This window comes from Melospiza melodia, chromosome 24, assembly GCF_035770615.1.
Source record: "Melospiza melodia melodia isolate bMelMel2 chromosome 24, bMelMel2.pri, whole genome shotgun sequence".
NCBI lineage: Eukaryota > Metazoa > Chordata > Aves > Passeriformes > Passerellidae > Melospiza > Melospiza melodia.
The window spans coordinates 6125045-6151590 of record NC_086217.1 but is presented as its reverse complement, the minus strand read 5'-3'; the positions used below and the strand labels follow the sequence as shown (position 1 = coordinate 6151590).

Sequence of the window (26546 nt, the reverse complement as noted above, 5' to 3'; positions counted from 1 at the left end):
AGGGTGACATGGGTGCTGGTGTCACATTGCAGTGGCCTTTGAGTTCACTAGTAGCCCAGGGGATGAGCTTGGTGGCCTGGGCTGTATCCCACATGTCCCCAGCACTGGTACTGTCACCTTCTTGTGATGTCCCTGGTGCCCTCAGTCCCAACACTGTGTCCCTCCCAGGGGACACTGCCCTCACCCCATCCCAAGAAGGACACACTCTGGGGCCAAACAAGGGTTTATTTGGGGACACACTTGTACCAGAACTCCAGAGGACACAGGTAGAGGAGGGTGTGTGTCCCTGGAGGGGTCACATGTGGGTGTTGAGGCTGTCCATGTACTCCTGCAGAGCCTGCAGCCGGGCATCGATCTCAGCCAGCTCAGCTGAGGGCTCCTTGGAACGGTTCTCTGGGGAGGCAGTGCAGGAAAAAAGGGCTAACAAAGGTCTGGGTTGGGGTGTCCCTCAAATATGTAAGGGCTCAGAAGGGGCCTCACCTTTACCAGGGCGCTTGCCAGCAGCCCTGCACACTGGCAGCTTGTGGCTGGCAGCTGGGCGAGGCGCCTGGGGGAGAGGTTGGGGGTCACCAGTGACCTCCTGGTCACCCTGCTTTGGGATGGAAGGGTGGGACCCCCAAAGGGGCAGCCACTCACCATACAGGGGCTATTGCAGAGTGAGGCGCTCAGGGGTCTCCGTGCTCGGGTCACTCTCCTGTCCCTGCCCAAAGAGCGGGGTTAAAGGGTGCCAGAAGGGATGCCCAAGCATCCTGACCAGCATCCATGCCCAAGCATCCTGCCCAACCTCAGCATTACCTGCAGGGCACGGGCTCTGGGGCTTTGCTGGCAGGGCTCCCTCCCTGGCGCCAGCTCCGGGAGCTTTCGGCTGCAGGGAAAAATGGGGATGGGGGAAGTTGAGGAAGGAGCCCCAGCACACAGTGGGTGCACCCCCAGCCCTCTTGGGGGGAAGTTGAGGAAGGAGCCCCAGCCCGCAGTGGGTGCACCCCCAGCCCTGTTCCTGTTCCCACTCACCAGACGAGCTGCGCCTGTGGCTCCTGGCTGGGCTGCTGCTGCCAGAGGCCACTCCACGCCGCTGGCTGCACCCAAGGGAGATGGTGGTGAGGGGGAACATGGGGCTAACGGGGGAAGGAGACCCCCCCAAAGTACCAGGGAGGGATGGTGAGGAGCTGTCAGCACCGCTTACTTTCTGAGCTCAGCCTCCTTCTGCCGGCGCTGCCGGGCCCTGACAAAGGCAGTGGGGTCGAAGCGTGGTGGGTGGGAGCCTGGCAGGGGAGGCAGAGGAGGGGTCAGGGTGAGGACGGGGTGAGCCGTGTCCTGTCTCCACTCCTGGGTGTGTCCCCAAGTGTCCCACACCTGCAGGTGACAGGGACTTGGGCGAGGGGCGGCCCCGGCTGCTCCTGTGGCTCTCCAGGGATGCTGAGCGTCGCTCCTGGGTGCGTGGGGCTGGGCTGGCAGATCTCTGGCGGCTGCCAAGAGGACCAGCACCATCAGGGGGGACAGGGGGACACCCCACGGTCATGAGGGTCCTCCTGCAGGGTTCACCCTGGCCTCACCCTCTCCTGCAGGAGGCCAGTTCAGCTGTCAAGTTCTTCACCCGCAGCTGCAGCTTCTGCTCTGATGCCTTTGCCTGGGCCAGCTTCGAGGGGGAAAAAAAGGCTCAGTGTGCATCTGGCAGCCCCTGTCCCTCCCCACAGCAGCTCCCACCCTCCCCGCCCACCTCTGCAGCCAGCTGCCGGTACTCGCGCTGGTGCCGGCTCTCTGCTGCCCGCTTCTCCTCCAGTGCCTTCCACAGCCTGTGGGGAATGCCAGGGGGTGGTCTGGGGGTTCCCTCCTCACCCTGAGAGACAGGAACCCCCAAACCCTTCTGGGTGCCCTGGCCCCACTCACGCATCCCGCAAGTGCTGGGTCTCCTCCAGGCGCCGCGCCCGGAGCTGCCCCAGCTGCTCCTGCAGCTCCCGCACCAGCGCCACGAGGTCCGGCCGGCCCGCATAGGGCAGCGGCAGCGGGTAATGGATCCTGGAGGAGAGCACGAGGTGAGGCTGGAGTCACTCCCCCGTGACCCCTGCCTGGTGTCCCCTGTCACCTATCGAACTCCACAGAGTAGACCAGGATGAGGTAGCGCTTGCTGTTGAGGGGGGAAGAGGTGGAAGGGGAAGGCCGGGTGACTGCCCCCACTTTCCGGCTGTGCAGGGTCTCCAGGTCGGTGAAGGTGAGCAGCTCCAGGCTGACGGAGTCGCTGCTCTGCAGGAAGTTGGAAAAGCAGGAGGGATCGGTGAGACACACACCCCACCCCAGGCACCCCCAAAACGCCGCGTGGGGCAGCAGCACGGCCACACCTGTGTCAGTGCCGACTCCAGCATGCTGCAGAAAATGCCAAACTGCTTGAAATTCCCCGTTTTGCGGGTCAGGTCCTCGATGACTGCAAGGAGCAGAGGGTATTTCAGTCAGAGGCAGCCGTGGGAGATCCCTCATCCCCCCCAGGCTCCCTCCAGCACTCACAGGCGGCATCGAACTCGCCCCTCCACAGGTCGCTGGTGCCGTGAGCCTCCACCTCCACCCGCAAGGTGCTGCGGGTCAGGGTCACCCGCACCGTGTGTGCCCCGGGCCGGAAAGCGCACTCGGCCTGCAGGTACCGCGGCTCCGCCATGGCACGGGGGGCTCTGCGGGCACACAGGGGCACCATTGGCACACGGTGCATCCCAGGCACACCCGGGCACCCCAGCAGCACACAGGGGAAAGGGGAGCCCGGCTGGAGGGCTCGGGAAGGCTGAGCTGCGGTGGGGTCTGGGCTGGTGAGAGCAGAACGGGAGCAGAATTATGGGAACGGACGGGGTGAGAAGGGGAGCCCACAGCCCCACGAGCGCTGAGCGGACGGCACCTCGGAGCTTTTGTTGACTCGGGCTCGATGGGGGCGGGCGCAGCGCGAAGGGGTGGAGAGAACACAGCGGAAGAAGGGGAGAGCCGTGGGTTTGGGCCTGCTGCCTGCGGGGCTGTTCGGGGGTACCGAGGGAGGGGAGCTGGGGGTTGCCGGGCCCGCGGTGCCGCTCAGCCCACAGGTACCGGGAGCAGCCGTGCCGCATCGGGGGAGCCTCACCGCCCGCCGCGATCCTCCGCTCCTGGCCGCACCCCGCTCCGCCACACTGCCCAATCTCATTGGCTGGCCGCGCCCTGCCCTGCCTCCTCATTGGCTGGTTGCACCGCTCTGTCCCGCTCATTGGCTGTCGGCGCTGCCCGTCATCGCAGTGCCGTTAGCCGCTCCGCCCTGCCTGCCAGCTTCCCGCTGCCATTGGTTGTCAGGCGAAGTCCGCCTCCTGATCTCGCTGCGCCATTGGTTAATGGAGCTGTCGCTCATTTTGGGGCAGAGGTGGAGCCACGCCTGCTTGCTGTAGTCCGCCCCTTCTCATGCGTCTGAGCGACGCGCCTGCCATTGATCATGGCCGCGGTCTGCTCTGACGGGAGATACGGAACGGAACGGGTCACTGAGTCTGGGGCAGGAGATGTGGGCTGGGTATGGGGCAGCACAGAACCCGAGGCAGTGCAGGAGGGCACTGACAAGTTGTGGAGCAACTGAACCTCGAACCTGATTTTATTAAGCAGTGAGAGACTGGGGGATGCCTCAGGAGGCCGCAGTACTCCACTAGAGGGCCCCAATGTTTAGGAGGACCCCCCCCCCCCCCCCAATTGCAACGTTTCCCCCCGAAATGGATGGAAGGGGCAGCCCTAAGGCTCCAAATCCCCCCCAGAACGTTGCAGGCGGGCGCCCATAAAACATTGGGGAGGAGAGCACATATAGTATTCTTCAGCACACCCCAAAATTGCCCCTGGGACTTCCAGCTTTGTCTCTTGGCAAGGCAGAGGCTTCCTTCACTCACAGGAGTCCTTAGGAAAGTGATGTTGGCTTGCAATTATGGTGGCAGGACGGAATCCGGCTCTGGTCAAGGGTGGGTGATTTAGTGCGGTTCTGCTGGGTTAAAGTCATAATTTATGTGCTGGTTTGTTGTTTTGAGTGGGTTCATATAGTTCCCACAGCCTCTCATTTAAATTCAGTCCGGGTGCAAGTCCTCCTGGGAGCAGGGGAAGTGGTTCTCGACGAAAAGGGATACAAATCCGGGAAAGGAGTACAAATACCGAGTATAATGGAAAGGGATACAAACACAGGGTAAAATAGTAACACTTAATAGCGGACACTAAAGCAAGTCCTAGAACTCTAACATTCAACATTTAACAACAAACCAACACTTCCAATTAAGACCCTATCAACGTCATTACCACCAAGTAGCAATTACTACTCTGAGAAAGCGCTCTCCTCTCCAGGGCTCCATTTCTCACCGCCGTGCCCCCCAGGCCAGCGTGTGCAGCCTCCGGGCGGCCTCGCTGAGGCGCCCGCGGTACTCGAGGCGCCGGTGCAGCCCCGGGGGCACGGCCGCCATCCCCCGCAGCAGCCCCCAGCAGCCCGCCGCGATGGTGCCCGTGGAATCGCTGTCCCCGCCGTGCAGCACCGCCCTGGCACACAGCTCCTGCCAGCTGTCCCCCGCTGCCAGCAGCGCCTCCAGCGCCACCATGGGCGCGTCGTGGCCGCTGCGGCCCGCCCAGCCGTCCAGCGCCCAGCGCAGGTACTCGGCGTCCCGCTCGGCTGGGGACGGCAGCGGTGGCACCCGCGGAGGGCCCCCGCCTGCCAGGAGCCCGCGGGACTCCAGGTACCTGCAGAGAACGGGGACATCCAGGTCACCGGGGACATTGCTTGTTGTCACAGACAATGGGGTAACCAGTGAGGCTGGGGGTCACTGGGCTGTGGCTCTCCAGCAGCCCCCTGTGTAGTCATGGTATTTTGTGAAAAATCCTTTCTTTGGGATTTTTTCTCCTGAGAAGCCGAGAAACAGCTTTTCTCCTCAGATACAAAATGTAAACAATGATTATCTGCTGCTGTGGAATGCAACAGGTGGATTGGTCTTATGTGGTTGTTTGTAATTAATGGCCAGTCACAGTCCAGCTGTCCAGACTGGTCAGTCATAAGCCTCTGTTATCTTCTTTTTCTATTCTTAGCTAGCCTTCTGATGAAATCCTTTCTTCTATTCTCTTAGTATAGTTTTAATAAAATGTGTTTTATAAAATAATAAATCAAGCCTTCGAGACATAGAGTCAACATTCTCATCTCTTCCCTCATCCTGAGACCCCTGCGAACACTGTCACACCCCTGTGACCCCAGATAACTGCAGGGACACTGGGGACAATCAGGAAACCTGGGGGTAGCAAGGCACTGGATACCAGTACCACCAAGAACACTAAATGCCCCAGGACCCCCAGGGACACAGAGGTCACTGTCCCCAAGGATGGCACCTCTGGCAGTGACATGAGGGACACTGGGTGCACCAGGGACAGACTGGGCATCGGGGTCACCAGTGACACCGCTGGAATGCCCTGCCAGGACTGTCAGAGAGCCTGGCTGGCACCAGTGGCACTAATGGACTGAGTCACCTTTCCAGTATCCTCCCCAGCCCCTCCTTGTGCCCCCAGTGTCCCCCCAGAACCCTCACAGTGCCCCCTCACCGGTGCCACGCGTCCCCAAAGAACGGCCAGGCAGCAGCATTGTCCTCCAGGGCCAGCCCGGTGCCCTGCACGTAGTCCCATGCCAGGGGCAGCACCCGCAGCAGCTCAGTCCCCCAGTGCTCTGGGGGCTCACCCCGAGCCCCCAGTGCCCCAAAGAGGGCCACAGCCAGTGCTCCAAGGTACCCTGTGGGGACAGGGGCTTCAGGGGGGTTCTGCTGTCCCCTCCTGCCCTCCCCTGCCAGGCTGGCACTCACCAGTGGGGTGGTGGTGGGTCATGCGCCCGCTCTCGATGCTCACCCGGATCAGAGTCGGCAGTTCTGAGGCATGTGGGTACCTGCACTGGCATCACACCAGTCCCCAAACTCCTGCTCCTGTATGTCCAGGAATGTCCCCATTCCCATTCCACCACCCTTGTCCCTGCTGTGCCCATTCTCCCAGCCCCATCCCTTCCACGTCCCACTCTTAGTTGCTCTGTGACCTGTGTCCCTCTTCCCTACTGCTGTCCCCATGTTCTCCGTCCCCAGCCTCCCAGCTCCAGCTCCACATGTCCCCAAGCCCTGGACCTTGTCCCCTCCAGCTCCACCAACCCCATATCCCCACTCCTCTCCCTCTGACATCCTCATGTCCCTCTTACCCTACTCCCATCCCTTCCTGTCCCCTTCCCTCCAGCTCTGACACCCCCATTTCCCCATCCCCAAACATCCTCATGTCCCCACTCCCCCAGCTCTGACACCCCCTTATCCCTATCCCGTGTCCCTCCCCATGTCCACCTTTCCACTCATTGCAGCACCCCCACATCCCTGTCCACATCACCCCAGCTCTGACACCCCTTTATCCCCATCCTGTGTCCCTCCCTGTGTCTGCCCTTCCATTCATTCTGACACCCCCACATCCCTGTCCCCACCCTGTCCCTCTGACGTCCCCTTATCCCCATCCCATATCCCTCCCCTTGTCCCCGCGTGGCATTCCTGTATCCCCCCTTCCACTCATTCTGACACCCCCACACCCCCATCACCCCAGTTCTGACACCCACATCCCTGTCCCCCAGTGCCCCCAGGTGTCCCCCAGTGCCCCCAGGTGTCCCCAGTGTCCCCGTGCCCACCTGAGGCCGATGGCCAGGCTGCGCATGGCAGCCCCGCAGCCGGTGCCGCGGGGGTTGAAGGGGATGCGATAGCCCTGGGGCTCCCCCGGCCGCAGCTGGGAGGTGCCTGGGGAGGGGACACGGGGCTGTGAGGCTCCCTGAGCCCCCCTGCCTCTGCCTGGCTCCTCGGGCCCTCCCTGCTCACCTAGGATGCTGCTGGGTCCGGGCTTGCGTCCCTCCATGTCCCCCATGGCGGCCACGTAGCGCTGAGCCAGCTCCTGCAGGAGGGGTTCCTCCTCCAGGCCTGTGCAGGGTGGGTGTGAGGAACCCGGCCAGGTTACCCAGGCTGGCAGGGAGAGGCCCCATGGACCCCCCAAAAATTAATGGGGGGGAATAACGTCCTCATTGCACCACTCCCAGAAATGTGGGGAAGGGAACACTGCCCCACAGAGCCTCCAAAACTGGAGGGGAAGCAGGATGGGTTTAGTGGAGAAATGGGGAATATCCCTGAGCACTGCAGACTGAGTGAGAAAGGGGGACCCTGCTGGGTTCCCAAAGGAGACCCCTGTGAACACCGTCACACCCCTGTGACCCCAGATAGCTGCAGGGACACTGGGGACAATCAGGAAACCTGGGGGGTGTCAAGGCACTGGATACCAGTACCACCAAGAACACTAAATGCCCCAGGTACCCCAGGGACACAGAGGTCACTGTCCCCAAGAATGGCACCTCTGGCAGTGGGAGGGGGAAATGTCCCCATCTCCAGCACCCAGTATGGGATGAAGGGGCACATAAATGAGGAAAAACACAGACACACAGTCCCCATGCCACCCCCACCCAGAGGAAACAAGGACACACATCCCCCCCAAGCCCCCTCAGAATCCCTAAAAGGTGGGGAAAGTGTGATAAAGATGCCCCAAAGCCCCCTCCAGAGCTGGACAATCCCATCAGTCCTCCAATTGAGTCAGGGATGCCATGGGGACCTCCCTGACACATCCCAGGCTGTAAGGGGACACCCAGACACCAACCCAAGGAACACAAGAGGCACCCCCCACCCCTTAGGGGACAAACAAGGACACCCCCTCCAGCGCCAGCCTGGGGCACAACGGGGACCCCACCCGCAGGGACCCCTCCCTTTGGGTCACGGCGTGCCCCACCTGTGGCCAGCCCCTCGGCGGTGGCGAGGTGCAGCACGGTGTCATCGCTGACGGGCCACTCGGGGGGCTCCAGGCTGATGGCTGCCAGCCCCCCCAGCTCAGCCAGCTCGCCGTGGATCTGGGGGCCCGAGGTGCAGTACTCCCAGAGGGCACCCCGATAGCCCAGGGCATCCCCCACCCCGCTCAGCACCATGGCTGCCTCGTAGGCCTCCACAGAGGGCACCCTGGGGGAACAGAGTGCTCAGGGGGGGCTGGGGGAACCAACCCTGGGGGAACACAGGGCCCTGGGTGAACCCTGGGGGAACACAGGGCTCAGGGGGTGCCGGGGGAACCCTGGGGGAACACAGAGCTCAGGGGAACCCTGGGGGAACACAGGGCTCAGGGGGTGCCGGGGGCTGCCAGGGTGTTCAGGGGAACCTGGGGGAAAAGAGGGTTCAAGGGGTGTTCAGGGGGTGCCAGGGTGAACCCTAGGGGAACAGAGGGCTCAGGGGGTGTTCAGGGGGAACCCTGGGGAAACAGAGGGCTCAGGGGGTGCCAGGATGTTCAAGGGGTGCCAGGGGTTTCAGGGGGAACCCTGGGGAAACAGAGGGTTCAGGGGGTTTCAGGCAGGGTGTTCAGAGGGAGCCCTCTCTGATCAGGGGGTTCAGGGGGTTCAGAGGGAGCTCTCTCTGATCAGGGGGTTCAGGGGGAGCCCTCTCTGATCAAGGGGTTCAGGGGGTTCAGGGGGAGCCCTCTCTGATCAGGGGGTTCAGGGGGTTCAGGGGTGAGCCCTCTCTGATCAAGGGGTTCAGGGGGTTCAGGGGGAGCCCTTTCTGATCAGGGGGCTCAGGGGGTGTTCAGGGGGAGCCCTCTCTGATCAGAAGGTTCAGGGGGTTCAGGGGTGAGCCCTCTCTGATCAAGGGGTTCAGGGTGAGCCCTCTCTGATCAGGGGGTTCAGGGGGTTCAGGGGTGAGCCCTCTCTGATCAGGGGGTTCAGGGGGAGCCCTCTCTGATCCGGGGTGCCAGCAGCAGGGGCAGCCCAGGGATCCCGGTGCACTCACGGCTCCTCCATGGTGCAGCAGCTGGGAACGCCTGTCAGGGTCAGGGCACGGGGCCAGGGCTGGCCAGGGGCCCTTAAGGGGACCAGAACACCCCGGGGATGTGGGTACAGGGCTGGTATCCCCAAAACAAGAGGGAGAAAGCAGGGAGGGACTCCAGGGGCAGAGGGAAAGAGAGGTCCAGGGGCCTCAAATCTCTTTTTAGGGTCAAAGCTTTAAACTGTGGTAACAAAGCATCCTCTGAGGGCACAAAACCTAACTTCAGGGTACAAAGTGTTTTCAAAGTTTAATTTTTAGGACCCCAAGCCCTCTTTTTAAGATCAAAACCTTCTTTTGGAGGGTCCAAAGTCCTCTTTTACCACTCAAAGGTTCCACTGGACTGCCTGAAGCCCTCTAGTCAGCACCAAAACTTCACTTCTTGGGGCAAGAGAGGTTCACCTCCATTGCAGGGCCCACAAGGTCATTTGTAGCATCTCACCTATTAATGTTTTTCATGCCTAAAACCTCCATTTTGGGGCGAGAATCCTAATTTTTGGGCTCCCAACCTCTCTTATATCAGCTGTTGCTTTTTTTACGGCACAGAGTTTCATGTTTTGAATCCAAACCCTCATTTATTGGACAGAAATCCTGCCTAGGCTACAAACCTACATTGGGATGGTTCTAAACCCCCTGTTTCCTCTTGAAGCTCTTAGTTCTGGCTTCCTAATCAGGCTCCTTTTAGGCTACAAAGTCTCATTTTGAGCATCCAAAGAATGTTTCAGCTCACAACTTCTCTTTTTGTGAGTTCCAAGCAGGGTTTTTCCTCTCCAAAGCCTTCTTTTCAGGCAATTTGGCTTTTTTCCCAGTTAAAAAAAACCCAACCAAACAAACAAAAAAACCCAACAACCAAATCTGTGATGGTGTTCACAGGGGTCTGAGGATGAGGGAAGAGATGAGGATCTGACTCCATGTTTCAGAAGACTGATTTATTATTTTATGATATATATTATATTAAAACTATACTAAAAGAATAGAAGAAAGGATTTCATCAGAAGGCCAGCTAAGACTAGAATAAGAAGGAATGATAACAAAAGCTTCTGTCTCGGAAGCTTTCCTTTCAAGCCTTCTGATGAAATACTTTCTCCTGTTCTTTTAGTATCGTTTTAATATATCATTTTCTTTTAATATAATATATATAATAAAATAATAAATCAGCTTTCTGAAACATGGAGTCAAGATTCTCATCTCTTCCCTTTCTGACCACATCAGAGCAGTCTGCTGGTGCTCTTTGTGCAAGCTGCTCCCTGCCAGAGACACTTTTGGTACTTCCTGCATTCCTCTTCTTCCTCTCTGGCATTGCACAAGTCCCATCATCTGCTCCTCCCTCCTCCAGGCGGGCAATCTGCCCTCGTCGCTGCTGTGGTGGCACGAGTCCCCTGAGCCAAGCACCGCCCCGGTGTCCTCTGCCAGCTTGCTGTGTGTCCTCTCTGCCCCAGCATCCAGTTAGGAAAGACATTGAGCAGGACCAGCCCCTGACCCTTGGGAGATGCTGTTTGTTCCTGGCTCCATCCCTGTCGTGGCGTCACTGAGCAGCCCCCTCAGGGCCTGGCCCTCAGCCCTTTTCAGCCACCATTGCCACGTCCAGCCCACGGCCCTTCCAGTGACTTAAACTCCATATTTAAAATTGCTAGATGGGCACATGCAAGCACACAGCTCCCACAGTCCCATCACACAACCATCACGCTGTGGGTATTTCCAGCAGCTGCCTCAAAACCTGAGAAGGAAACGCTGTGTAAATTATTCACACAATGTCACAGCCCACCAGTCAGAGGCATGATGTTCACTGGAAATTGTCATCAGGCTCAACAAAGGCACTGGATGATGTGTCTGGGAATTCTTTATGTTTTATTCTTGCCATAACTCTGGCAACCAGCCAAATATTTAGGCCCAAAAGATGTTGGCTAAAAACCCTTGAATTCTACATTAGGCTTTCACGAGTGGTGGCTGACAAGCCCTTAATTTTGTATAGCATTACTTTTCAATAATTTCTCAGCTCCCACCACAAGCTCCTCAAAAGGACTGGCTAACAAGCCACAAAACACTTCCACAAGCTCCCACAACAAATTTTAGTGTGGAGCATGGGGCAGAATCATTGCCATGCTTTGCCCAGACAAAGCAAAGGAGGAGATAATAAACACAGAAAAGGGAGAGAGAGAACAAAGCTCATCACCAGTCCATAGATCCCATGTTGGTTCTGCTGTGGATAGTCTGGAGCAGGGATTGCAAGACAAAAAAAGCCAGAAAGAGGAAAAAGAGCCAGGGGATCCAATTGGCTTCCCTTTAGAGTGAACTTGGTGCCTACCTCTGACACAGCCTAAATTGTTTGTGCTGTTCTCTTCAGGAATGCACAGCCAGCTCTTCTGGCCCTTTTGAGGAATTTGCCTCAATCTTCTCCAATGACCTTTCCTACTGCAATAACCAGAATGTTTGAGACAAAGCATGCTTAGATCTGGTCCTCCACAGCCCAACAAGGGGTTTTAATTCTGGCTTTGGCTCTTCTGCCTCTTGGTTCCAAACAGGTGGGGCTTTGTTCACTTCAGATGCTGTGCTGCTGCAGCATCCAGGCTGTGCCTGTCTCACATGCACCTCTGGGATGCTCAGCCCTCCACACTGACAGGTAAGAGTTTGTGATCTCCACAAGCTGGCTCCAGAGGCTGTACTCCTGCCACGAGCACCTGCCCAGCTCCCTCTCTACAGGCAAGGCTTGCACCCAAGCAAGGCTCGGTGCAGGCACCTCCTGGCAGATCCTGTCAGAGAGCCCTGGAGCTGTGGCACTCCTGGCAGCAAGGTCCAGGCCTAAAGGACTGCTTCTCTTCCTCCTCCTCCCTGTTAAATTGCCACAGCTGGTGCTGCTCACGATCCAGCTGCAGAGATCACTGCCCCACTGTGGGGATCTGCTCCTGGCTCTCTCCCTGGCATGGCTCCTCTGACTGTGCATCACTTTAATCCTGCCAGGCACAGCCTGGGCTGCTGCAGAACCTCCCTGACCCACCGTGGAATGGGCACTGGGTGGTGCTGGTGAGGAAGGCGTTGTTTCTCTCATTTTCACATCCGAGCACCTGGAGGAGAAAAAGGGTTATCTCTGCTCCAGGCATCCCTTGTAGGTTCCTCTGGGATTCAGGGATTTTCTTGGAGCCACAGAGAGAAGATTTCACCAAGGTCACCAGTGGTGAGTTTAATTAAATTCTTCCCACCATGTCTGCCACTGTCAGAGCAAGTCCTCATCTTTTTACCTGCTATGGCCTCCACTTCACAGAATCCTAGAATTTGGATGAAAGAAATCTCATTCCAACCCCCCTGCCATGGGCAGGCACACTTTACACTATCTCAGGCTGCTCCAAGCCCTGTCCAGCCTGGCCTGGGACACTTCCAGGGATCCAGGGGCAGCCACAGCTGCTCTGGGCACCCTGTACCAGGGCCTCACCACCCTCACAGGGAAGAATTTCTGTCTAATATCTAAATATTCCCTCTTTCACTTTAAAATATTTTCCCCTTGCCCCATCACTACACTCCCTGCCAAGGAATCTCTCCCCATCCTTCCTAGGGAATCCCTTTAAGTCCTCTTCTCTCATCTTCAAAGGGCAGACAAGAGGCACTTTGCACAGGGCAGCAAATCCCTAAATCCCAGCAGGGAAAGGAGAACTGGCGTGGGATAGCAGAGAAATGACAGCATTGAAGGGTGCAGGAAGGAATTGTCCCCTGTGGCAGAAACACTCAGGAGGATGAGGAGACAAGGAGCTAATCCAAAATAAGGAAATGTTTTCTGACCACAGGATCCTGGCTCTTACCTGGCATAAAACAGCAAGTAGGCTTGCTGCCCTAGAACTGTGTGGATGTCACAATTATCCACAGACTCATCATCCATCTTGTACCACAGCCCATTGCTGGCCTGCAAGGAAAGGCACCCAGCTCTCAGGGTTTGTCTGTGTCAGAAATGACACAGCTAAAAGGACATACAGATAACAGTGGCATACTGCATGCTTTTTCAGAAGGCTAATAACAATTTTATCAGGAACTCATTCCTTTTTATACTCTAGTTCACTACAGGGGGACCTGATTGGTGCTTTAATCAAAACATCTCACCATTGGCTAATTAAGAAACCACCCTTTTGGTAAACAACCTTATGAGGAAAACAGAACAAACAACATTATTACAAACAGCACCTGTGGATTGTTTCCATTTAATTATCATTATTTGTCTCCAGCTCCCTAAAGCCTCCCAGACCAGCTCATGGGAAAGCTTATCTAGCTTTTTCTCTCTGACCAGACTGTCATATCGACACCTCCACAGCACCAAAGACAGAAAACTGCCAACCCAGGAGCACACAAATCCAAATCCAGCCCCGAAGGAGACCTTCTCCCCCCAAACCTTGGCTGCCAGTAACTCTGCTGGGGAAGTTTGTCTTTCCCAACACACGTTTGTCCCTGTCAGGAGGGAAGTGGCCCCTTACCTTTGCATAGCACAAGAAGTGTCCTTCAAGGCAGGTGTCCCCACTGTGAACCACGATGGCATAAAGGGAGCAGAGGAGGGGCTCTCCAGCTGTGTCTGACATGTATGGCCGAAGGTCCAGGTACTCAGGATACTCCACGAACTGCAGAGAGACCAAGAGGGCTCAGACATGATCCTCAGCTACCACAGTAAATATCCTTCAGCATGTAATGGCAGCAAACTGCTCTGACTGAGTGCTTTGGCTGAGAACAGAGTCCACCCTCGTCTTTTCATGGGAATTCTCCTCTCCCCAGAAGGGAGCACAAAAATCCCAAAGTGAACATCTTGTGGCAGAGCTTTGGGGAATCTTCTTCTTTGTAAAGAGAAAGTTGCCCTCCAGTTGCATGCGCACCTTGCTGATCTTTGTGCCAGTCCACTGGTCAGCCCTTTCCAGGCACAGCGTGAGCACTCGGGGTGCACGATGGACTGTGACCTTCTTGGAGGCAGCAGCCTTCTTCTTACACCTTGAAACCAAGCACAAACCCAGCTGATCCTCTCTAATATCATCCCAATCATTCAGAAGCTATGAACCAGCATTAGCCTTTTAAGCTAAAGAAAGAGGGACTCCCCCCTCCTTAATGATACGCCTCAACTAAACCCCAACCTCTGGTTTTTCATCATGCTCACTTCATGACTCACTTTCTCTTTAATCATCGAACCCAAACTCCTGGCCTTCATATCAATAAATCCCCCCTCTAACAAACCACCCATTGCTCCAAGCACTATCCCCTGAACCTGACCATGAACTTAAGCTTCTTTGACCAATTTTCAAGCCCATCCTTCTTAGGAATCCCACTAATCCTCATCTCAGTAACATTCCCAGCCCTCCTATTACCATCCCTGGATAACAAATTAATTACCAACCGACTCTCAACCCTCCAACTATGGTTTATTAACCTAGTTACAAAACAACTAATGCACCAGACATGCACCCCATCTTCCCCCCAAGAAGGCCAGGCAGCCTTTCCCCTGTCTCACACATCCTTATGCTATTTTAAGGTTATTCAGAGGCACATTAAAAGAGTCTTGTTATTGTGCATTAAACGTCCTTGAGAAGATGAGTTCAGTGCCATGCAGCCCCTCATGCAGGATCTGGTGTTTTTGTGTTGTGTGGAATCATCTTACTTGCTACATCTGAAGCACTCAGTCTGGTCCAGCTGCTTGGGTGTCACACAGTCCTCCAGAACTGTGGTGAGGGACGAGGCTGCCTGGAGGAGGGAGAGAGGAGCTGCAGGAAATTCTCTCACCCAAACACTTCCCAGGACAAGAAAACCCAGGCAGCTGATGCTGAGGAGAGCCAGCACTACCCCAGGAGGAGGGAGTGATGCTGAACATTTCCCTCATGTCCCAGGGGCTCCCAGAGTCATCAAGGGCTACCGAAGGCATGCAGGGGTGTGACGGTGCTCACAGGGGTCTGAGGATGAGGGAACAGACGAGGATCTGACTCCATGTTTCAGAAGGCTGATTTATTATTTTATGATATATATTACATTGAAACTATACTAAAAGAATAGAAGAAAGGATTTCATTAGGAGGCTAGCTAAGAATAGAAAAAGAAAGAGTGAATAACAAAAACTTCTGTCTCAGAGAGTCTGAGCCAGCTGACTGTGATTGGTCATTAATTACAAATAACCCCATGAGACCAATCACAGATGCACCTGTTGCATTCCATAGCAGCAGATAATCACTGTTTACATTTTGTTCCTGAGGTCTCTCAGCTTCTCAGGAGGAAAAATCCTAAGGAAAGGATTTTCCATAAAAGATGTCAGTGACACAGGGCCATCAGCAGTGAAAACTGATCCTACCTACGAGCCTGGGAGCCAGGTGGGTGTTGAGGGAGGGCAAAGGAAGGAGTAGCAGAATATGCCAAGGCTGCAGAGGGGTTAATGATTGCTATTCCAGCCCAAAGCAACACCATGGGGAGAGCAGTGCCATGGCCTCTGCAGGACAATGAGGACTCTGTGCTTGCCCCTTCCCACTCACCACCAAGCTCCCTTGTGCTCACAGTACAGGTTTTTAAGACAAATGCTTTGGTTCTGGAAAGCTACAGGGCCCTTGGGAATGTCTTGAAGCTCAGTTGCAAACCTCTTACTTTGATATCCAAAGAGACATCCAGGAAGGCCTTGTAGGAATCAACAACTGCTTGGCAGCTCAAGCACGTGACTGGAAGGAAAATCAAATTAATTGACTGTGCTTGTGGGGTTTCCTACACCAGCCATCACAGCACCAGCTGCTTGTCAAAGGTGGACAGAAGGGCACAGACAAGCCAAATAAAGCAGCAGTTGTGGAAACCTACCTCTAGATTTCATGAAGCCCCCAAATATTTGGTGGACGATGGTAGTTTCTTCTGAAGAGACGTCCAAGCTGGAAATAAATGGCAGGGCAGAGAGTCACCTCCTCGGAGGGTTTAGCACTGAAAGGTCTGGACATCAGTTTTCCTTGATGGGAGCACATCAAGGAGTCCAGTGGGGCTGGGAAAATTAAAACTTGCAATTTGCTGGTGCTTACTGGCAGCTCAGACAGGCTCTGTGCATGGCATCGAGCGTGCAGCGCAAGAACTCGTAGGCGTTCTCCTGCCGGCCATACTCAAACTCCTCCCCTATGACTGAGAAAGAATTTAGTAGCTCTCCCCTAGAAGGAGGGAAGACAAAGAAGAAAACCTTTGGGAGTGCCTGAAACAACTTACATTTGAGGTCCCTGAGGACAGCGCCAGGCAGGATGGCGGTGGCTGAGGAGGACAGGACCTTCCTGACGTGTGATTCCATGGTGCACATCATGCAGAAGCCTTGCTGCTGGCCTGAGCAGGGGAGGGAGCAGGGACAGGAGCTTCCTAATGGAGATCTTGAAGTTCTAAGAACAGTCTCCACTTCTTTACTCCCCAACTGCCAGCGTCCCAACAAACCCAGGACATTTGAGTCTACAGAAAACATTCCTCAGAGGGAAATGTTTCTGTGCAGAAATGTTCTGTGCAATAAGCCAAGAGAGTTCAGCTTGCAGGGGTAGAGACTTGGGGCTAGAAAGAGGTGCACCTTGATAGGACAAACATCTTTTAGCTGGTGCTCAAAGGACATGAGCTCATGGGGCCGACAAAAAGGGATGCTGTTCTCCTTAACCTCATTCCAGGTTCTGGGACTCCTTGGGATGTGCCCAAGAGATTTACAAGGAGATGTTCCTAAAAGCACTCACAGAAATGTTTCTGTGCAGAAATGTTCCCTGCAATAAGCCAAGAGAGTTCAATTTGTAGAAACTTGGGGCTAGAAAGAGGTGTTTTGCTGAAGGTGAGTGCACCTTGATGGGACAAGCATCTTTTAGCTGGTGCTCAAAGGACATGAGCTCATTTGGCTGACAAAAAAGGGATGCTGTTCTCCTAAACCTGACTCCAGGTTCTGGGACTCCTTGGGATGTGCCCAAGAGATTTACAAGGCGATGTTCCTAAAAGCACTCACAGGACTGGCTGTGCTGGTAGGAGAGCAGGTAGTTGGCCAGAGGGGGTGTGTAAGTCAGGCACTGCAGGATGACATTGATGTAGCACGTGTTGCCCAGGTTGAACAGTCCTGCTCCAGGTCTCTGTCTTTGCTGCCAGTCCATGGAAATCTTCTCTGGGGGAAAAATCCTTTGTGGCAGAGCCATTCCTTCAGTAATGTCTGCAGGGAAACCATGTTTGAAAAGGGGTGAGACAATTTTTAAGTTGTTCCTTAGAACCATATTCAAATGTTGAGTTGTCTGCAGAAGCACCAAGGACACCAACTCAAACATCAGGGAAATCCTAAAACCCTGCTGACATCTACTGGCAGGGAAGCAGTTTTGGAAAACTCTCTGTTCCCCTGTGTACTCTGCCAAAAATCCATCAAACCCACTCTGATTTCTGGGCCTTCCTTTCCCTTTGGAATCTCGAATTTCCAGGACTCACAGGAGGTGTTCCACTTTGCAGTCATCACTCCTCTCAGGAACAGAGGGGAAACCTTTGGGTGACAAAGCTCCAGAAAGATCTCCTCCAAAAAGATCAGCTCAGCAGCAATCCCATCACTTGAAGGGAAAGGGAATAATTGTAGCTCAACAAACTTATTTAGAAACCCCAAACATGACCCACAAAGCACCTTCAGCTATCAGAAAAAGTTTTGGTGGTGCTTGTGGCTGTTGTCAAGGATGAAGATTGCTTGGAAAAAGGCAGGCCCACAGTGGAAGGAGCCTAGATATCCTGAAGGCCAGCTCAGCCCAGCCAGCTTTCAGTGGCTCTCTCCTCAGGATGCCAAACTCTGGGCAGGTGAGATCACAATTGCTGGGCCAGGGCCATATCTCTGCCTCTTTGTGACATGAGGCCACATGGGGCCATGTCCCTTTGAGGCCACAGAACGCCCTGGTTTCACAGCCCAGGCACTTCTCACAGCTGGGAGTCCCTGGAGCAGGTGCTGTGGGCAAAGGGCTGTTTGTCTGTCAGCAGAGCTCTGTCGGAACTCAGTGCATCCCTCTGGGTGTCCAGAGTTACTGAGGACCCCGTCAGGGGGCTCGGAGACCCTGGCACACAGCCCAGAGCACCTGGGGATTTGATTTTGACCCTTGGAGCAAGTTGCCAACTTTGTATGAGGGTGTGAAAGTCACACGGGTTTGAATGGTGTAATAACAAAATGATCACAGGGTGAAAATGTAGATTTTGGGATTTTTGGTATGGGGGTTATGGGGACAAGATGGAGGAATCAGGGCGTGTCCAGCCTTTCTTCTTCTTCTTCCTCTTCTTCCTCTTCTTCTTCTTCTTCTTCTTCTTCTTCTTCTTCTTCTCCATTTTCTGCTGTGATGTTGGCACTTTGGGATTGGTTTAGAGTAGAAGGGCACTGTCTAACATAGGTGATGGGTATTGGGGATTAAGTGTAAATATGTTATACGTAGTTTGTAGTATAAAAGGACAACACAGAGTGCCTGTGGCTGCCCTGCTGAGCAGATCCCGGCTGGGCAGAAAGAAAATTTTATAGATAAGAATTAATAAACAACCTCAAGACTGAAAAGTGAAGAGTCCAGACTCGTTCTTCAGCCAGAAGCAGAGACATCCTGCACATCTTGGGGCTGCAATTAACAACCAAAACCCGAGAAGCTCTTGCCTCTTCCAGGAGCTCCAGCAGGAAAGGATTCAGTTTGCTGAGAGCTGTAAATGAGCCTGGTCATGGTTCAGGCGGGCACACTTGGAGTGCTGGGGGTTTCTGTTCCACCCTTCCCAGCTTCTTCCAGGTTTTTAACCCCCTAAAAATTCCTTTTGGGAGGAAAAGCCTTCAGCTGAGGCAGTGAAACATCCTTTGAGGGCACAAACCTAACTTCAAGGCTGTCACTATAGGACATGAAACAACATGATGTGCACACACTGCTGCTCTCAAGGTGAAAGAAGAGAAATTTATTTTCTGACTCCAACATTTATAGCTTTCCAAGAGTGAAAGTGGATTGGAGGGTGACAGTGCCACCTCTCCAATGACACTGGACAAACCAACAGTCCATCAAATTTCTCCTCCTCCATAAAAGAATGCAAAACAATGAGTTATTTACAGAAAGTGTGTGAGAAAGTTTGTTACAAGAATTTCAACATCAGAAGGCTTAGAAAATCTTAAAAAATCAGGGTGACACAAGGCCCTCACTTTCATTTCCAAAAGCCCATTTTTAGTTCTCACAGACCCAGTTTGAAGACTTTTAGAGGGTCCAAACCCTCTTTTACAGCTCAAAGCTTCCACTAGGATGCCTAAAGCCCATTAGTCAGCATCAAAGCTGACTAGACATTGACATTGTTTCTTAAATCCAGAGAGGAACTAGCAGCTGCACCTCAAGTTTGCAGAGAGGCTCTGTGAGAGTGAAAAACTTTCTTAGCACAAAATAATTCCTGTTGCCCTTTGGGTGTGATGTAAATAAGAGTTTGTACTTAGAAGGGGAAGATCAGTGTAAACTTTCAGTCCTGACACTGCTGATTTGAAAGCAGGAAAGTTTGCAGCTTGGCTCTGTGCTACCCCCAAAAATGGGGGAATTCTGAGCTGAGCTCTGAGTGTTTCCTTATTTTGCAAGTTGGTTTTCTGGGCTTTTTGAAGAAAAGTGAATTCCAGCACTGCCTCTTCCCTCTAGAACATTTAGTGTGGGACCAACTGTTGAATGTTCTTAGTTTTGTCTCTGTGAGACTGAAAATGCCTGAAGGTGCACAGAACTGTGCTGGGACAGATAAAAACTTGGGTTTTTCCTGGTGAGAGGAATAGCAGATTTGTCTTTACAAACAATCTATGGGCCTGCTGGTAGATAAAACTAGCTCTGGAAGATAAAAGAAACAATGGGAAAGATTCCACTGATGGATGAATGAAAAAAGATATTTGCTTTTACAAATAAACTTTAGGTTTGCTGATAAATGAAATTAGACATTGAAAGATGAGAGAAATAATGGGGAAGAAAAACTCTTAAATTCCATAAGAATTAAAAATTAAAAAGGAGGAACATTAGAGGGGAATCTTTGGGATCAGGTGCTTTGGGAAGTCTGAACCTCTAAAGTACCTCAGCCAATGCGGAAAGAGAGAGGGAAATGCAGCTGGGAAATTGGGATAAAAAGGAGGCTGCATCCTCCAAAAATTTGAGAGATCCCAGGGGAATGCCCCATGGCCTCTCCCTTTATTGGAATAAAGCCAGAACGGACTCCTCTGTCTCCTTTTTAGACATAAACCTCTGGTGTTTGTAGATTAATTTTCCTGACTCTGGGCACTGTCAGAGCTCATCACAACAACCACACGATAGCGCTGCCGGCTCGCAAAAGGAGGAAAAGCACCGAGATCAGCTGGGAAACACCCGCAGGGCCGAGCCAAGCTGGAAGTGCCCCTGCTCTCAAATAACCTTTGTCAGGACAGCCAGTGTTCCCTGCCCTTCGCCTTCCAAGTACAGACTCTCATTTACAGCACACCCAAAGGGTGGGACAGCGTGAATTAATTCCTGGCCTCTAAGAAGTCTTTTCACTCTACAAGCTTGAAAACATCCGGTGAAAACAGAGCTGACAAAAGTGCTGAGAGAGCTCCTGCTGCCTCCAGCTTCAGCTGTGCCCATCAAACCACCCTGGTGTGCTCACTTTCCTTCTCAGCACTGGGTCCTGCCATAATCCCTCAGTTTCACAGGGTCGGGATGCAAACAGAACACACCAGGCTCTGCTCACACACTGAAGGTACCAGGACTAAAATCTCAGCAGCCTGGAGTTTGCATTCCCACCATAACACTTCAACAGGTCTGGCCCACAGAGCTCCCTGCTAGGAGAAGCAATTAAATTCACCAAGGACCACCCAATGCGTGCATCAAAACTGGTTTCTTTGCTGAAGAGAGGAGCTATAGGAAGAAATGGGATTGTCTCCTCCAAAATAGAAAACATCTAGCGGTTGATCCCATAAAAATGGTGTTACTGAGCTTCACCTGCCCTGGTAGGGCAGGCAGGGACAGGGAGGCAAGGAGAGGCCAGGGGAGAAAGGGCCGGGCAAAGCAAGGCAGGGAATGGGTACACAAGGGATGGGCAGGCAAGGCAAGGACACAGAAGGGTAAGAAAGGAAAGGCAAGGACACAGAGGGGTCAGAAAGGCAATGCAGGGACACAGACGGGTCAGAAAGGCAAGGCAAGGTCACAGAGCAGTCAAAAGGGCAAGGCAAGGACACAGAGGGGTTAGAAGGGCAAGAGAAGGCAGAGAATTGGCACACAAAACCATGAAACGCAAGGAACAGGCAGGTAAGGCAAGGCAAGGACATAAAGCAGTCAGAAAGGCAAGGCAAGGACACAGAGGGGTCAGCAAATCAAGACAAGGACACAGAAGGGTCAGAAAGGAAAGACAAGGACACGGAGGGGTTAGAAAGGCAAGGCAAGGATACAGAGAGGTTAGAAAGGCGAGGCAAGGACACAGAGGGGTCAGAAAGGCAAGGCAGGGACACAGAGGGGTCAGAAAATCAAGACAAGGACACAGAGGGTCAGAAAGGCAAGGCAAGGACACGGAGGGGTTAGAAAGGCAAGGCAAGGATACAGAGGTGTCAGAAAGGCGAGGCAAGGACACAGAAGGGTAAGAAAATCAAGACAAGGACACAGAGGGGTCAGAAAGGCGAGGCAAGGACACAGAGGGGTCAGAAAGGCGAGGCAAGGGCACAGAGGGGTCAGAAAATCAAGACAAGGACACAGAGGGGTCAGAAAGGTGAGGCAAGGACACAGAGGTGTCAGAAAGGCAAGGCAAGGCAAAGAAGAAGAAGGCAAGGCTTTGAAAGGCAAGGCAAGAAAGGAGCAGGCAGCTGAAGGTTTGAAAGGCAGCAGAAAGGAAGGGAGTGGGTAGACAGGGCAGGGAAGACCAGGGGGGGCTTTGCAAGGCAAGGAAATGAAAGATAGGAAAGGACTGAGAGTCAGGAGGAGCAGGCAGGGCAAGGCAAGGTGAGGGAGGGAAGAGCAGGCAGGTAAAGGGGAGGGGTGGGTGAAAAAGCACCCAGACAAAGCCAGATGTGTGGGCAAGGCAAGACAAAGCAGGGGGTGGGAAGGAGTGGCAAGGAAAAGCAAGGTTTGGTAGGAATGGCGAGGAAAGGCAAGGCAATGGATTGACTGCAAGCCCAGAGGTTTTAGGAAAAGCAGGGCAGAGAAAGGCAAGACCAGGGATGGGCAGGCAAGGCAAATCAATGGCAGGGGAGTAAAAACAAGGCAAGGACGGGGAAGAAAGAGATAGGAAAGTCATGGTCTCTGAAAAATGAAAATGAGATTTTTTATTTTTTTTTTCCACAAGAAAGAAATCCTGTAACCCCAGTGTTGCAGGTGCAGATGGGAGCAATCCTTGCACGTACTGAATTTTGGAGCTGGAATCCCAATTTCAGCCAAGAGCTTCTGGATGAGAGTGGCAATTCTGGAAAGAAATCTCATGGCCCTGGAGTTCCAGGTGTAGATGAGAAACATCTCAGGGAAGGTCAAGGCCAGCTAAACCCATCTATTTTTTTCTGGGAGCAGTCCTTGGAGGTACTAAATTTTGGAGATGCAATAAAAATTTTGGTTTCCTGGATGAGAATGAGATTTTCTCTCCATGGGAAGGAAATAGCACAGCCCCAGGGTTTCATGTGCAAAGGAGAAACCCATGGAGGTTAGGGTTAAAGGGTTAGGGTTGCATTTATGAAAGGATTAGGGTCATGATTAGGGGTAAATGAGGGTTAGGATTAGATTTAGGGAAGGGGTAGGGTTTGGGATAGGGTTAAGGGTGGGTTTGGGTTTCAGATTGTTTATGTGGTGGTTTGGTTTAGGGTTGTTTAAGGATAATTTTTAGGGTTATGTAAGGCTTGGGTTTATGGTTAATGTTGGGATTAATGCTATTTTACATTCCAAATTAGGGTTAGGGTTAATTTTAGGATTTGGGATTGGTCTAGGTCTGGGTTTAGCATTAGGCTCTTGTAATGAATCAGGATAGGGTTAGTGTTGGTGTTAGTTCAGGGTGATTTTTTGGTTATGGTTAGATTTATGCTTTTGCAAGGTTTAAGGTTTGGGTCTTTTTTTTTTAGGACATGGGTTATGATTATGTTTTGGGTTATGGTTCATTTTGGGGTTATTGAAGGTTTTGGGCTAGGATTATGTGCGGTTTATGGGTGTGATTAGCTTTAGGCTAAGTTTAGGCTGAGGCTTCAGGTTACCATGAGTGCTGTTATTATGTTTAGAGTGAGATTAATATTTAGGGTAAAGTTTACTGTCAGGTCTGGTGTTGGGCTCAGTTTTATGCTCTCAGTTCTGGAGAGTTGAGGTATTATAGCGGGAAAACAAAAAGTAAACTCAAAATTGTAAAAATCACCTTGGGTGGGAAGAATAGGAAGAGCTGGGTAGGTGAGCCAGCTCATTAATTAAGTGGTTAATTAACTCATTAGCTTCAGGGGAGTCTGGGGCTGCCAATTGCAATGTGTACACAGAAATAAAAGGCCACTTGGAACAAATGCCCGTGGCACACTGGGTCTGGGGCTGTGCTGGTGGCACACAGCAGCAGCTGCTCATTGGGGTCTCAGCTGAAACCCTGCCCGGGGACAAATCTGCAGGGGTGACATCCCCACAGGACCTGCCCATGGCTTCCAACAGCCTCTTCCACCCTTGGGGCAGCACTTGAGTCCCAGCTCCCAAATTTGGGTGAAAATAGGGGGCAGAGAATCAATCACCCTGTGCTGGCCAGGGCTTCTCCTCGCTGCAGGGCTGATCCTCCCCAGCCTCTGCTGCTCCTTTGGCTTTTCACCCACGGCTTAAAGCATTTTTTGATAACGTGGGGCTGATGGAGCTCAGCATCCCATCAGCAAGCGCTGAATGGCAGCAGAACATCCTGGGGCAGGGATGGAGGAGGGCTCAGGCTGCAGCACCAAGAGCAGGAGCTGTGCAGCCCCCTTGCCTTCCCCTCAGCAAATATTTATGCTTGAAGCTTCCTCTCTGAAAGGCCTAATTGGAGTCTAGGTGAGCTGGCACACTCGAACAGAGCCTAATAGAGACATTGCAGTGCTATTAGCACAGATGGTTGTCATATGTATGCAAATGAGGAGCAAATTGAATTTGGTGTCCCCTCTCGCCAGCTGTCCCATCAGCACTGGCTCCTGCAGCAGCGCGAGGCGCTGCCGCTGCTCCGCTAATCTGTCATCGCAGATTAATTACAACCAACACATTAATCTTCATTTGTTCCCCCACACAAAGGAGCTACCCCGTGCTTTCAAGTGCACTCTGATGGGACGGGGTGCCCCAACCTGGGAAAAGAAGGAAGAAAGGGAAGGAGGGCCGGGCAGCTTCATTAGTGCCAGCCCCAGGGCTGGGGCTGCTGCGGCCCGAGCGGGGCTTTGGGGCTCCTTCTGGCAGAGCAGAGCCCACAGGGGCACGGGGAGCCCCAGCCACCTGCCTGCAGCTCCGGGGACCCACACTCTGCTCCCCACTTCGCCAGGGCACGCTGCTCCGCTCGGCTTTGTCCTCAAGTGACAGTGCCTCGGCTTTCCGGGGTTGAAATGGCTCCCAGAGTATTAAAAAGTCTCTTTTCCCCAGCCCCGTGACCAAAAAAAAAGTTGAAATTCATCAGTTCTGCTTTTCAAGGTTGTTTTTTTTCTTTATTTATTCCATTCTTTCTCTGACCTGCTGAGATCTGTCCAGCAGGTCGGGTTGTGGCACAGTCCCTGCCCTTGGGGTGGTGTTGGCTTTACATACTAAGATATATTTACATCTACTGCTTTTTATTCTAAGATATAATTAGAACTACTGCTTTTTATACCAATAAATAATTTTAACTACCTTTACTTGATTTACAATAATTTTCCAATACCTATCACCTATGTTAGACAGACTGTCTCTGCTCTAAACCAATCCAGAAGTGTCACCATCACAGCAGAAGATGGAGGGCAAGAAGAAGAAGAAGAAGGACAGGACATGCCCAGATTCCTCCATCTTCCTTCTTGAACCCCCATTCTAAATCCCCAAAATTCTACTTTTTCACCCTGTGTTAAATTCACTATCATTCTACTCAAACCCTCGTGGCTTGTAACTCTTCACACAAAGTTGGGGATTGTTTCCATGGGCTAAAATCAAAGGCACAGGTGTTTGTGACCCCGTGCCAAGGTCTCTGAGCCCCCTGCCAGGGTCTGGAGCCCTCCAGGGCAGCCAGAGCAATGTCCTGGGTTCCTACATCAGTGTCCCTCCTTTCCTGAGCTGGCAGTTCCCAGGGAGTGCTTGGTGTCAGCACAGAGCTTTGCTGCTCCCCAGTTTAAGGGCTGTGCTGGGCCAAGGGGGCCCCTCAGGATGCTGCAACCCTTCAGCAGTGGCACTTTTACTGCTGCCCTGGGTGGGAAAAGAGTGACTTGCTTCAGTCTCACCACTAATTTTGACATTTTGATGAAAAGCAAAATAATTCTTTCTGTTTCTTGGGGGGTTTTTTTCCCCCCAAGTGAAAATATTGCAGCTAAGACATTTTACAGGCTTCTGGAGTTAGCACCCACTATGTTTTTGGGTAGAAGTCTAGTCTGTAACATTTTTTTCACCCCAGTTTTCTGCTCTTTATTGGAGTAACCTGTAGCTCTGCTGAGTTCTCCATTAGCTTAGTGTTTGGACTGCTGTCTGCTCCACGTGTGGTCTCTAATGCTGGCATCTGAAGTGTCCCGATGACAAATGTTAACCATGTCTGTTTAATCAAGCTCAAATGCCATGTGTCCCATGGGATGGAGAGATGCTGAAGGAGCCAAGGTGAACAACTTCAACCAGCTTGAGGCAGCAGGAGCTCAGCAGCAATGGACAAACCAGCACTTCCAGCCATCCTGGAGGTGTTTCCACATCTCTTTTTGATCCTAAAACCTATTCCCCTTGCTGGGCTGCTCTACCCCACCACTGTCCAGGATCCACCATTCCTTTTGAGGCCCTGTTGTCCATTTTGGGACCATTTTGGTTAATCTTGTGTTTTGTAGCCTTTTGGCTCTTGTTCTACCCAAGGTAGATTCATTGAGGCCTTTTAATAAATCTCTGCTTTATTCTTTGTCCACCATTCACTTTGAGGCCCTGCTGTCCATTTTTGTCATCATTTTGGTTCATCTTGGGTGTGCCCCTTGGGCTTTTGCACTGCCCAAGGTGGATCCTTTGAGGCCTTTTAATAAACCCCTGCTTTATTCTTTAACTCTGTTCTAGGTCAGCCTTCTGAAGGCATCACATGTCACAGACATCTTTTATGGAAAATCCTTTCCTTAGGATTTTTTCCTCCTGAGAAGCTGAGAGGCCTCAGGAACAAAATGTAAACAATGATTATCTGCTGCTGTGGAATGCAACAGGTGGATCTGGGATTGGTCTCATGTGGTTGTTTCTAATTAATGGCCAATCACAGTCAGCTGGCTCAGACTCTCTGTCTGAGACACAAACCTTTGTTATCATTCTTTCTTATTCTATTCTCAGCTAGCCTTCTGATGAAATCCTTTCTTCTGTTCTTTTAGTATAATTTTAATGTAATATATATGATAAAATAATAAATCAGCCTTCTGAAACATGGAATCAGATCGTCGTCTCTTCCCTCATCCTCAGACCCCTGTGAACACGGTCACAATCACATGCCATCAGAAATCAAAGGGGACAGCAGAGATGCCCTTGAACAGCCAAAAATGATGTTTCCAGAAGATCCCTTGCACACCAAGTTGCACTTGAGCCTCTATTCAGTGTTCTGCTCAATGAGCAGTGCTTTCTGTGACACACAGAGTGTTTCCTCTGGTTGT

General features: G+C 52.6%; 2 protein-coding genes across 4 annotated transcripts; both read right to left on the bottom strand.

Annotated features, from left to right (window-relative positions):
* Positions 1-207: 207 nt before the first annotated feature.
* Positions 208-3118, bottom strand: CCDC61 (coiled-coil domain containing 61). 3 transcript variants are annotated; one of them, XM_063175833.1, is made up of 14 exons: positions 3061-3118; positions 2500-2660; positions 2337-2419; positions 2084-2241; positions 1888-2016; positions 1718-1793; positions 1554-1636; positions 1354-1466; positions 1184-1262; positions 1012-1076; positions 796-865; positions 637-700; positions 481-547; positions 208-393 (listed from the first exon to the last, which is right to left on the bottom strand). In XM_063175833.1, exons 1-14 carry the CDS (start codon positions 3078-3080, stop codon positions 296-298), a joined length of 1266 nt encoding a protein of 421 aa, XP_063031903.1. In that variant the 5' UTR covers positions 3081-3118; the 3' UTR covers positions 208-295. The 3 variants fall into 3 exon arrangements, with proteins under 3 accessions (XP_063031903.1, XP_063031904.1, XP_063031905.1); XM_063175834.1 differs by having other exon boundaries at positions 637-694; XM_063175835.1 differs by lacking the exon at positions 3061-3118 and adding an exon at positions 2879-3032.
* A 995-nt stretch (positions 3119-4113) lies between these two features.
* On the bottom strand, positions 4114-8855 carry LOC134428862 (ADP-ribosylhydrolase ARH1-like). The gene is made up of 7 exons (XM_063175879.1): positions 8826-8855; positions 7786-8009; positions 6834-6932; positions 6650-6755; positions 5802-5881; positions 5548-5731; positions 4114-4701 (listed from the first exon to the last, which is right to left on the bottom strand). Exons 1-7 carry the CDS (start codon positions 8834-8836, stop codon positions 4326-4328), a joined length of 1080 nt encoding a protein of 359 aa, XP_063031949.1. The 5' UTR covers positions 8837-8855; the 3' UTR covers positions 4114-4325.
* Positions 8856-26546: the final 17691 nt, after the last annotated feature.

Excerpts from the sequence above, each read along its gene's own strand:
- CCDC61 (XM_063175833.1), bottom strand. The coding sequence starts at position 3,080 with ATGCGGCACGGCTGCTCCCG. Across the intron at positions 2,420-2,499 it reads GGGCGAGTTCGATGCCGCCT|TCATCGAGGACCTGACCCGC; the intron begins GTGAGTGCTGGA and ends TGCTCCTTGCAG. Across the intron at positions 866-1,011 it reads CCACAGGCGCAGCTCGTCTG|CCGAAAGCTCCCGGAGCTGG; the intron begins GTGAGTGGGAAC and ends TTTTCCCTGCAG.
- LOC134428862 (XM_063175879.1), bottom strand. Across the intron at positions 6,756-6,833 it reads CGGACCCAGCAGCATCCTAG|GCACCTCCCAGCTGCGGCCG; the intron begins GTGAGCAGGGAG and ends TCCCCTCCCCAG. Across the intron at positions 5,732-5,801 it reads GACCCACCACCACCCCACTG|GGTACCTTGGAGCACTGGCT; the intron begins GTGAGTGCCAGC and ends CTGTCCCCACAG.